Below are 12,655 nucleotides of genomic sequence, written 5' to 3' on the forward strand. Positions count from 1 at the left end.
CACAGACTTTGTCTGTTACCCTGTAATTCTGCAAAGCTAAAAATGGAAGTTCTCTGCTACCAGGAGGAACAGACTCACTGCAGCTTTCCAGAGGTTCTGAACACCCACTTCTCGCTTGACTGAATGAAACAAAAAAAGATAGACCAGTGACATGCTTAAATTATAATAACTCAATTACAGAGTATTTTATTGCTCACTCTGAGTCTTTAACATGAACTCTTCTACTAAGATGAGTCTTGGGATTTCCACCCTAAGGAAAGTAAAATAAAAATATCCCATTCTATTCTTTTAAACTCCCTTAAAGCTTTCTAAAATCATTTTCTTACCATGATGGGTTTTTTTTTTGTTTTTTTTTTTTTCCAGACACATCACCCTCAAGACTACCAGGAGGCAGCTGTCTCTTCTCATGGTAGAAGCTAAGACTTCACGTATGATATGAAAAACAGTAGCCACACTGAACCTACCACCACTGTCTAAATATGTAACCACGCAGAGAAAACACTGCAACGCTGCTAAAAGGCCTAAATCTTCACCTTTCTTGACCAAGGGTGGCAGAAGAGTTTGACATTCTGGAAACCAGGGTCTCCATGTGAAAACAGATTCCACGTCTTGGGCTTTTTCAGTCACCTAGCTAGGATATTCCGCCTTTACTGGTATTCATGAATGTTAACATGTGCCTGAACCAAAGGATAAAAAAAAAAAAATAATAAAATTTAAAGAAAGAAACCAACTTTAAACAGCTTTCCCTATTATCACTGAGGATTTTAATTTTTCCATTACATAAGCAATTGCAAATACAGCTTTCCCCTTTAAAAGCCTTCCTACTACTTCTATCTCCTCCAATGAAATGGAATTTAAGAAGAGAAGCCCTTCATACATACCCATAAATGTTTCAAGACAAATACCACTGTCTAGGCCAAGCGCATTTTCCCATTTAATTTCTTCTACCTTGTTCAGGTTTTCAGCTTACAAAGGATCAGAGACAAATGCCAGTGAATTCAGGCATTTGTTATGGATGCATGTTACGTTTTTATAGTGTTCTCTTAGCAGCCCAAGGTTTCTGAGTTTGAAATAAGGTGCCATCAGATGGTGAATTACTCAGTTGCAACAATTTGATAGAACCACAAAATTCTAAACCAGAAAATTATTCTACTTTCCCAAGGTTCAAATAACAGTATGTCAAGTATGTAGGTAAAATACTTACTATTTGTTTTGCCACAGGCCTAAAATGTGTGTCATACAATCACAGTTTCTTTCCATATATATTAGAATTAGACTATATTGTACAGATAGTCTACCATATAATTGTCATTTATACTACACATATGTATAGTATATAATATATACAGTATATATATTACATGTAAAATATATCATTATATATATCTCATTGTGTATATAAAAATATAATATTATCTACTTCTAATGATTGGGGCATGTAGTAAAGTCAAGCAACGACACCCATTATAAGGAACTTAGATTCTGGTTTTGTTAAATACTGCATAGAGTAACACATCAGAAGCAGAATGGAACCTTAACATTTAATTAAAGAGGAGGTATTTCTCAGTACTCCCTCCAAGTACAAGAGTCCTAAATTAGAAGTAGCGTACAGTAATACAGAAACATATATAATTGCAACTACAAAACAGTGTGGGGCAGAAAGGGAGGCAGCAGGAGCCTGAATTACTCTAGCCATGCTATTACAGTATCTGCACATAGAAGGACTAAGCCAAGTTCATATCCGAATCCACTGTGGAGGTGATGAGACCAAAGCACAAAAGAGCAGTTTTAAGAAAACAGCTTTCTCAGAGACACTTAAATTATATTCCCAATTAGACCACATTATGAATTATAAAACAGAACAACTAGAAACTCTGCTGGAACTTCCATCACAGCCTGGATCACAGACAGGCCAGCCCTGCCAATGGTTGTGAGCATTTGCTTCAAACAATATAAACAGACATCTGGTATTTGTTTTTAAAGTAATTGGCATAGAATAATTTTCAGGGTGATATAGGAGATCATGTTTATATAAGCATTCACTTGATGGAAACAACTTAATATCAAACCATAAAGGAAGAAAAGCCCTGTAGTATAAACAGTCCTGCTGAACTAAAATGCAGATTCATTCTGAGTTGAGCTGGTAGTTGTTTAGCAACTGGGCTATCCCCACTGCTCTGCCATTGTCTTTCATGGGTGCAGTGTTAGGGATTGTGAATGCTGATATCAAATATACAACTAGTGTTCAGTCATTGGAACATGCTGCAATAGACTAGTACAAATTCTAATGTGATTACACTGCATGCGTGCAATTTCAGAAAACAATGCTTTAGTGCAGCTGGCCTGCTCATGCTCCAGTTTGTGTAAGTTATGTCAACCCAGTCATACTGCATGAGGACACACAGACACAACATCAAGTTCTGACCTGTTGATTCCATCCTCTCAGCTCAAGCAAATTCAAAGAATAATTGAGATAATAATTTTAAAAGGAAATTTAGCTTTTTGGATACCAAACAAAAATTAGGATGTCAGCAAACGACTTAGAAGCCCTGCAATCATCTTGTTTTGATGTGCTTTCCTTCTCTTAGAATTAGCTTGCAGAATCACACGAGATAGCATCACAAGGACCACCCTATGATCTACATGTGATCTACAGAAAAACAGGCATACCTCTTAAATGCTCTCAATCACTACCTTTCTCGTCTGCACATCTAGACATCCAGCTTAGATGGAAGAAACTGCATTTCCTGAATTACCTAAAGCCAGTCACCTATTTTCAGGTGCTTAATCAGGAAGGTAGATTCTGGCACAAGGTCTACTTACATGGTCATTACTTTTTTCCATAGGATGCACCAAGTCAAGATGTGCAACTTGGAATGAGTAAATGCAAGGAGAGAGAGTTTTCATATTACCTCATTTGTTGCATAATCTGGAAGGTATGCAGTGAATAAAATATGCAGGGCACTGCAGAAACAGAAAAGTATGTAGCAGCTAAGGCAGTTAAATGCTTCCTTGGAAGAACAGAACCCTCTCCTCCTTCTGCTGTTAAGATTCCTAAGCAAGTAACTTAAACCATCTTCTTCAGATGTAGTATTATGATCTTTGAAGTATCCTGTGATACTTTGATTGTGCTATTGCCAACTTCCTTTCCCTCCTATTAATGCTGCTTTTGCTCACTGTGCTGAAGCCATGGTGCTGGCATCAGTCTGCCTTTCAGTGCTCGAAGTCATGACCTGCTAAAGCTGAGCAAATACATCCTTTCAAACTGCCTTAATGTGCTCACAAAATGTTTGCATGCACTCCCTGACTTTCTCAAACATATTCATTATCCAAAATTATTCAGTATACCTCCCCCAGACCAAATATGAAATCTGTGTACCACATGGCTACTCCCAAGTGTAGCTATAAGCATAGCTCCAGTTTGCAAAACATGGTTAAGATCCAAATTACACTGCAACTCAGACCCAGGGCACACATAGCGTTTTTAACTAGGCCTGGTGACAGTTTTGTAAACAGGTTGCTGACAGAGCTGCATTTGTTAGCTTAGGAAGGGTCAAATTTCTTACTATTTCACAGACAACCTTTTTTTTTTCCCCAAGTGGTTTTTTTTTTTTCCAATCAAAGAACTTCAGTTGAAGGCAATGGAGGCTATTGGTACTCCGTGTTAGATCAGGGACGCAAAGCCAGACCCATAGGAATCCCACCAAGCAAAAGAACAAGGAAATTGCAACAAGGAGCAGTTAAAACCTAGTTTGCCATTTACAGCTAAAAGTAATGACAAAACAGACACCCTTCTCCTCCTGGCTGATTTATACTGAAATCAAGTAATAACTAACATGAAGCTACTTCCTTACACTATGAGGCCGCCACAGCTACCCTGTAGCTTGTACCTCCCTGCAACCATGCAGGAACATGTGGAAGTCGGAACTCCACTCTACTGTATTACATTCCCCCAAAGCTTCCTTCATTTTTAAACCCAAAGAAAATGATAATCATGTATTTCCAAGAAGACAAAACTTATCTTTTGGGTTTTTTTTAATACTTAAAGAATAAATATACCTTCACACATAGGTCAAATTCTTCCCTTTTCAATTTATTGAGATACTTTTTTTAAAAATCATACAGATGTCTTCGCCATGACAGAAATATTTTATACACAGATCCCTAGTGCAGTAAATTGCAATATTTATGGCTTAGGTGATATTCCCTAGAAAATACATTAAATCTGCACAGGAAGCTATAGAGTGACATATATCTTACTTCAAGACATCTCCCTGTAGCTCAGCTCAACTGCAGATAACAAATGTATTTCCACAAATACACGATCAGGACTTGGCACACGTGAATAAAACATGCACTTCTATGGATGTTTTGATTTATGCATATGAACACCCTATAGATGAGAAACATAATTTTCTGATTACTTCAGGAAAATGAAGATGACTTCACACTTTGTAATCAGCCATGCAGTTCAGCCTTCTACCTGTACAGTTCCACTGCTCCGAGGTTCTTCTAAAATAAGTAAAATACAAAATCTTACCTATATCAATCAGATTCTGCTCTCCCAATGTCTACTGATTCAGACTATGACAGACAAGCTGGTGGTGCTCAGGTGAAGCTTCTACCTAGTGCCCTGATAGCAGCTGAAATCAACAAGCCCTTGAAGCTCTCTGACTGGGAAGTTACCAGTCCCTCCTTCTGGCCTAAAACATGTCAGTTTTACTGATGCAACTTCTAACAGATAGTTGCTTCTCCTACTTTGACGAGCACTACATTAACCTATTACACAACATGTACTCTCACAGATTTTCCCTATTATCTAACTTCAATTATATTTGGTGCAGATCAAGCCATTTAATTTTTCTCTTTTTGCTGCGGACATGAAGGGGCTATTCTCTTTCTCTGTGCAGCAGCCTTTTCCTGTATTTGATGACCATATTCTTTATTCCACCAAATCATCTCTTCTCTAACTGAGCAGCAGTTTGCCTCTCTAAGCAGAAGAATGCCAATCTGTAAAGAAAGTGAATACTAATGCCACCAATAAAAGGCCTTAGTTTATGCTGTACTTATTAAAATCAACAAGAAGGGTGCAGATATTCAGTCTCAAGTTGACTTCCTTCAGCTGTACATAACGCAAACGTATGAATAACCAGCAGTTTTCAAGTTCTTTCATTTTCTTTGTTGAGATTTTTTTTTAAAGCTGACTATCCTGCATTTCAGTTTGTATCTAAATATCATTGGGTATAATAAAGCGGTAACAGCATAGATCGAGGGTGAGAAAAACAGTTAGGGGACATATTTTTCTTACTTATGTTAGCTGCCTATAAATACCAAGGATTTTACTACTTTATCAAATATGTTAAGTACTGAGCTCCTTGTTCCAGGTAGTTAACTCAGATTTCCCTGTTAGCTTTTTAGATGGCTTCCAATTACAATAAGCGCATAATGGTTAATGCAGAGACAGAGCAAAGCCTAGAACGGCTTCCCATGACCCAGAGTAGAAGCTGCTCCAGATGAAATTTAAGCTTATTTTCCAGTGGGCAGACATCCAGACCACAAAAACTACCACCATTCACAGACTGCTGCTGTGCAGCTTCAGTGTCCAAGGTTTTAAAATTTCATAACATTTACCCTTCGCATAAAACAATTTATATAGTATATTCAATGTACAACTCTTTACTAATACGGCATTACATCTGAGATTTCAGTTTACAAAAACCAAGGATTAGGGTTAAGGTTTCCAGAGCAACATGAAGCCCTGGCCTCTTTTGCTTACTATGATAAGGTACTCCTTCACATGACCCCACAGCACTGACAAATGTGATATGACTACTCAGGAAATGAGATATGACATATCTCATAACCACTCCTCCAATCTGTGAAGAGCAGTTTTCATTTAAAATTTTATTACAGTGAGCATTTCAGGAGTAAGTTGATAATTTGTCAGTATGTAGAACTTCTTTACTCCATACATACTGTATTGCCTATTCTCAACAACTGACAGATGAACCCCTCCTTTTTGAAATACTGGTAGCATATTAAGTACTGGAATAAAAATGAGATCCAGAAGCTTTTTTTTGTCCCCCAAGTACACAATGGAAAGTATTCATTATGTTCTCAGAGATGTACAAATTTCCCTGTTTTGTACCCAAAATGCAAATTAGAACTCTGAGGTCATGTTCCTCACCATCTTAGAAAGAATTAGTATGTTCTGCTACAGAAGTAGTTGAATGGGGTGCAGTCTGTATATTCACAACTGGGTAAAAAATATTACCCATCATTCTCTTTGGTAACCTATGCATTTGATGCATCAGAAAGAGGAGTTATGGTTCAACCCAATCCTAGTTTTCCACATCTTTATCCTGAAAGCTTAGGACTGCAACACTACATAGCACTGGCGAACCGTTGGGCAAAACTAATGTTTAATAAAAATTATTTGCCCAGAAAGGTGAGTGCAAAGTAACAGTATACATTATTTGATGTTGTAAGAAATGCTATGATCATAACTAGGTCCATTCCAGCTCCAGTGTTGAGGATAGAGTCAAATGTGGAAGATACATGTAAATACATTTGCTTTGGCTGAAACATGGCAGACAGAACATGTACCCAGCAGCTCTCATGCCAAAGTCAGAACACACAATACCCAGTGCTACAGACAAATCTGCCTACATAGCAGAGGTGGCATAAAAGCAGGGACGGGCACCAGTGCTTTCCTCAAGCATATACTGCTGTATAAACATGCTGAAAGGGTAATAGAGTTGAACAGTCTGATAAAATCAGGAACACAAAATTCTGTATGCTTTCATTGGTGAAATCAATCAATCAAAGGATTCATGGTGCACACACCCAGTGTACCTGTACCAGAAATGTATGGTTATTTATTCTTTGAATTACTGGTCACCTGCATAGATGAAGATAAAGGAGTAACATGAGAGAAAGATCTGACTAGAAAGTGGGTGATTGACTGAACCTCCATAATTAAGCGTGACTGATCCCTACAGGGGTCCCTCCAGGTAGCAATTTCTCCTCCTCTACGTCCACTCTCATGAGACTCCACCTGGAGTACAGCATCCAGATATGGGGTCCCCAGCATAAAACAGGCATGGACCTCTTAGGCCAGGTCAAGAGGAGGGCCATGAAAAGGGCCAGAGGGCTGGACTAGGAGAGTTGGGGTTGTTCAGCCTGCAGAAGAGAAGGCTCTAGGGAGACTTCACTGTGGCCTTTCAATACTTAAGGGTGGCTTATAAGAAAGACTGGGAAAGACTTTCTTACAACAACCAGTAATGACAAGAGGTAATGGCTTTAAACTGAAAGAGCATAGATTTAGATTAGGCACAAGATTTTTTTAATGACAAGGGTGGTATGGCATGTGAACAGGTTGCCCAGAACAGCTGTGCAACCCTGGCAGCTGTGTCCCCTGGCAGTGTTCAAGGCCTGGTTGGAAAGGGCTTTAAGCAACACAGTCTAGTGGAAGATGTCCCCATCCACACTACTGGGGTTGGAACTAGATGATCTTTGAAGGTCCTTCCAACTCAAACCATGCCCTGATTCTATAATCGTATAGGTTCTTGAAATTCCCTCAGGCAGCTAACTGCTGTGTCTAGTCTAATTTGTGTACTATAAAACAACACAAGAATATGTAAAAGATATTAGACACAATCATTCCGATCTCATGAAGTCCCTGAGTCTCTAGTAGCTGAGAAAGCATATGGAATATCACTGTCAAATCCTGTTAATATCATTAGATTCTGCATAGATGACTGAGGATGTCCAAAATGTAATTAAACAGGAAAAATTACTTAGTACTGCCACTGAGTCTAGGAAATAACCAGAATTCAAGAAAAAAATTGCACTCAGAACACTTAAAAAAGCTTAATTTAAAATTAATATATCATAGTTTACAATATATAGTATTTATGTACTACTATGCATATAGGTACTATACACATGTAATTACATATATATTCATATGTGTAAAATGCAAATCCATATCATGAATATGACTTCATCACTTTGCCTTTAATCTCATGAAGTTACATTTTGCTGAATACTGCTGAAGCTGTGGATATTTTAATGTTCAAATGAAATAATTATAGTGCAAGTCACGTAGAAAACTCTCATTTTACTACACTACAAGATGTAGCAGTGGATGGTTCATCTGAATCATCTGGACTGTATTTTTTCCATAGAAAATTTTCATTTTTTTTCCAAAGAGAACTTTCATGCACTTCTCTCTCTTCTGTCACTTGGGGAGGAGGTGCTTTTTCACATAGCTTCTCTACAGCTGCTATGTCTGTCAGCTTTCTGAGGCTCTCCTCATTCTGATCATTCAGCATGTCCCAGAAATCTTTTGGTCTCTCCTTTGATTTCTCTACTTGCCCTGAAGGGAATCTCCTTAGTGAGTCTGTAGGCCCATTTCCATCATTTCTGAAGAGGTCATTGAGAATAGAGGTATCTCCAAGTAAGTCCACAAAAGACTTTTTCTTACAAGTACGAGCTTCTCTCTCCCCATTTGCTGACTGAGACAAGCATCTTTTTCTTGGCAGCTGTGTTCCTTCTGAGTCCTGCTGTCCTTCACAACTTTTTACAGGCAGCACCTCAATTATTTCTGATTTACTGCTTAATGAGCCAGATGCCATAAAATCCTTGAATGCCTGACTGTTTCTCCTTTCGATATGTTGAGTAGCAACAGTGGGCGATTGTTTATATTTTGCATCAACACACACATCTTGCAAGTAGGAGTCATTGTGAAGCTGCTCTACTACTTTACGGCTCTGCTGGCTCTGTGTTTCCATAGTTCTGCTCCGAGGTAGTCCTTTAGCTGATGAAGGAGTAGATTTAGATCTTCCAAAATTAAGAACGGATTTTTCTTTTGCGTGTGTTGTACTCAATTCTCTTTCTTCACAGTCATGTGAAGACTGTGCTGCTGTTTCAGCTAGGAAGAAAGACTCCATTTCTGGATACTTGGAAATATAGAATTCCCTCAACATCATGTGCCTTGTTTCTGACGTAGCTTTTACAATACGCTCTGCAAGTTCTTCTACTGATCCCATATTAAAGTGGGACACCATTTCCTCTAACTGTCTCCTGTAATGAACAAGGAAAAATGTTATTTTGATACCTTTAACTAGAAACAAAAGCAGCTTTCAAGCCATTCATTCAATTCTCCTATTTCACATATCCCAGAAAGTAATCACCGAAATGAGCTTCCTTATTTTAGAGGGGAGGGGGGATGGGAAAGGAAGAAGGAAGTAGCTGCTCAAACTCCTTTTAAAAGACTTGCTAAACAACAGCTAGATAAACACATTCACAGGAGACAGGGACTGTACCTCCACCCTATCCAGTAAGCTATAGAGTATTTGTTTCTGCTGAGAGGCCAAGCTCCAACTAAAGGAAATTACCCTGAGTTAGCCATCACCTAGAGACTGGTAACCTAACTGGGAGGCTGGAGAGGTGGGTTTATGCTCCCTTGTCAGAGAAAGAATATGAAACATGCTACCTTTCCTGTATGAGGGCTCCAACAGGCAGTGAGATTCAACCCTGTCTGGACTCAAATACTAATTGACAGGCTAGCTCCAACTATACCCTTTGTGATGTGGTGACTGTAGACAGCTTCCGATTCTACCTTACAACACAAACTGAGGCACCTAATCATCCTCATTAATTGTACAGCACATTCAGATGCACTATAAAGTAACTGCAAGCCATGCGCTAACAGACGACCTGCTTAACTTTTAAGAGTGAGCGTGCTTTTAAGCTTTTTGCAAGAGCTATAACAGTAAGCAAGTCTAGCACTTCAACAATAACAGTATAGCTAAGGCCAGATGGCTAATACGACAGATTTTGAACATTTACAGGTATCACCTAGGAACATAACTATTGTATAGTTATTTAATTGTCTCAAGGCCGAACTGAATATATATACCAAATCCCAGTTCTATAGGTTTGCCTAGTTAGCTACAGCTTTCTCCTGTTTCCACATACCACCTGGCTATTGTTCTTGAACTTTTATCTATATACCAATGAAATTTAAATATTTATAAAAGCAAAAGTTGAGGGGAAAAAGGCAAAACAAAGACAGAAAATTTATCCTTCAAAAAATTAGGGGGGCAATAAAATATTAAATAATATTAAGCCCTATGCTAACAACCCCACTAAAGTCCAAAGTTCTTTAATAGTCTTTCAAAGAAAGTGATGAGATCAGAGCAAAACCAGTAGGCAGTCAGAAGTTCACACTATAAAATTTCTTGTTTCTCTACAGTTTAAACATTGGTTTGTAGTACTGTATGAGGCACATAGCATGAACACTCATGGTGATGACAACTGCACAGCTCTGTAATATATAAAACACTGAATCAACATGTTAAAGTGATTTGTGGGTTCAGTTCATCTTATTAATCAATTATGGTACTCTTTGTGCAATGTGAGTGGAAGTTTCCCATTAGTTCTGCTCTTGCCATAGAAATTAATCAGTATTCCATGAGTATGGTTGAAACAAAGGAAAAAGCAACTCCTCACAAGGAGATTAGTTTCAGCCTTAGGATTTTACTTCCATCTCACTAAAACAGTCTCACCTGCAGATTCCTTTGGGTGTCTTCCCAACTAAGAAGGTGGTTGAACCTACTTTGTGTACTTTTTTGTTTTTCTGGGTCACAGGATGCATAACATACAGGTGGTGTTGATTACTGTTTGCCAACATTTCTTGTTGTCCCTTCATAATGTTCTTCTCTGCTGTGTTGTCTTCATTTTTCTAGTTAAATGAGACACGGAAATCATCAGAACAGCTATGTCTCCAACATAATGATAAGATCTATTGTACCCACTTCAGTCGCTATTAGCTAGCACTCAATGATTTGAATGCTAAGACTAGGGATTCAGGGCTGCAGTGCAGACTCCCTAACCCAGTCACAAACTTTCAGAGACACTGACGGCAGTCTTGGTTCTCCAAGAATAAGGTGAGATATTTTTCCAAACAGGTTAATTGTAAGGTTAAATAGAAAGTATCTAAGTAATCTAATGCAAAACCAGGGGTTATACAAATGGTTAATCCTGTACTATGGGACCCAAAGCTCAGTTACAACCTCCAAATATTGCTATAAAATAGAAAATGCCTGTGTCAATAGCTTACACTCAGAGAAAAAGACAACTAAAATTAATCACAATGCCACTCAAAAATACCAAGTGAAAAAAATTGTCAGGATCATAATCTTTAACATACACACACTTACTCAGAATTGTGATACTTTTGGAAAAGGTATCACTATACTCACGTGTAAAGGAACAGAAAAAAGTTGAACATTACACTTTTATTATAATACTGGCAAGCCTAAGATGCTAATAACCACATGATGCTTCTTAAGTGAAGAATGCCAACAAAAAGCTAACGTTTTAATCAAACTCAGTAAGACTGTACTACAGATCAACTTGTCATGCATTGACAGTCAACAAAAAATGTAATCCTATTTACACCTTCTTTTTCAGAAATTTCCCCTTTGCCAAAAGACAAGCCAAAAGAAATATGAAAATTAAAGAATGTGTTTGAAGAGCAGGGAAAAACAGGATAAAAAAACCCCAAACCAACCAAAACCCCACAACACAACAGAAGAGTAACTTTTCTTCCACCATCTTTAAATTTATTTTTCTCAAATGAGTTAGGGGGAAAAAATGACCGCTTAGTGATGTCCTCAGCCTCCCTACTAACACTACTTCAGAGATGAACACGCAAACTATGTTCACACCTTGTCATTTGGAGTTCAAAATTTGGGTTTGGATCTACAGTGTTTCTTCCCAATGTGTTTCTATCTGATCCATGTCCACTGCCTTTACTTCCATGGGCTGCTCACAATGTTCTTGAGCTTTAGAATCTCACGTCTGTTCTCAATCCGTTACTTTGGCAAGTAACCTCAAACTAGCATACACACAGAGATGTTAATATTAAGGGACCTACAGGCATAAATTTGCACTTTTTAAGCTAAATGCACAATTCAAAAGATGAAAATTTCACTTTATTATTAAAAATACTACATAAAATTGAAACCAAAGTTCCAATTAAAATTAAAACCCTATTCTCCCAATAATGTTATGATGATAGTAGCAAAATTAAGGTTGAATTAGCAGATGTTAACTATAGCATAAATATTCTACAGTTATCTTGCCAGCTCTGTATACATTAAAGATGTTTACAAATTATTATTAAGATATGCATATATAATACTGAACTTTACTTGTAAAATTTATTGTAAAAGAAGAAAGTAATGCTAGGTTTAAGACATGTTTATTTTGGTGGAATTTTTGCATGAAATGTAGTCATAGTGTTCAGATCTCACTATGATAAGACTCAGGGCATTTATCAGTCTGTCACGAAATCAGGACTCTAATTTAATGTAAGCAAGCATAACTTGCATAGAATACAAGCCTAATCATGCCAATGCCCGTCTTAAAAGTATTTTATACCCCCATATACATGCATCCATCTACCCCTTATTAAATAAGACCAAAGTATATGAGGCAGCAACACTTTGGTTTACACATCTGTTTAAACGCAGAAGATTAGAAATCTCTTTGGGAAAAAAGCCAAATGTTGTAAATGCACTGAAAGTCAAAGTTGCTTGTCTTTGCAGAGAACCAGAATTAATGTAAGAAGTACCACTAATTG

The 12,655-nt window shown here is 37.8% G+C and overlaps 1 protein-coding gene across 5 annotated transcripts in view; it reads right to left on the reverse strand.

The window, feature by feature from the left end:
• Nucleotides 1-4,072: 4,072 nt before the first annotated feature.
• Nucleotides 4,073-12,655, reverse strand: part of ERCC6L2 (ERCC excision repair 6 like 2) — a 62,028-nt gene continuing 53,445 nt past the window's right edge. For all 5 annotated transcript variants that reach the window (XM_065661937.1, XM_065661938.1, XM_065661936.1 and 2 more), the window contains 2 exons: nt 10,575-10,750; nt 4,073-9,087 (listed from right to left, as the gene is read on the reverse strand). In XM_065661937.1, coding sequence (XP_065518009.1) covers nt 8,118-9,087; nt 10,575-10,750 — 1,146 coding nt within the window. In that variant the 3' untranslated portion in view covers nt 4,073-8,117. The remainder of the gene's footprint in view (nt 9,088-10,574; nt 10,751-12,655) is intronic.

The sequence above is a fragment of the Lathamus discolor genome, chromosome Z (assembly GCF_037157495.1).
Source record: "Lathamus discolor isolate bLatDis1 chromosome Z, bLatDis1.hap1, whole genome shotgun sequence".
Classification (NCBI taxonomy): Eukaryota; Metazoa; Chordata; class Aves; order Psittaciformes; family Psittacidae; genus Lathamus; species Lathamus discolor.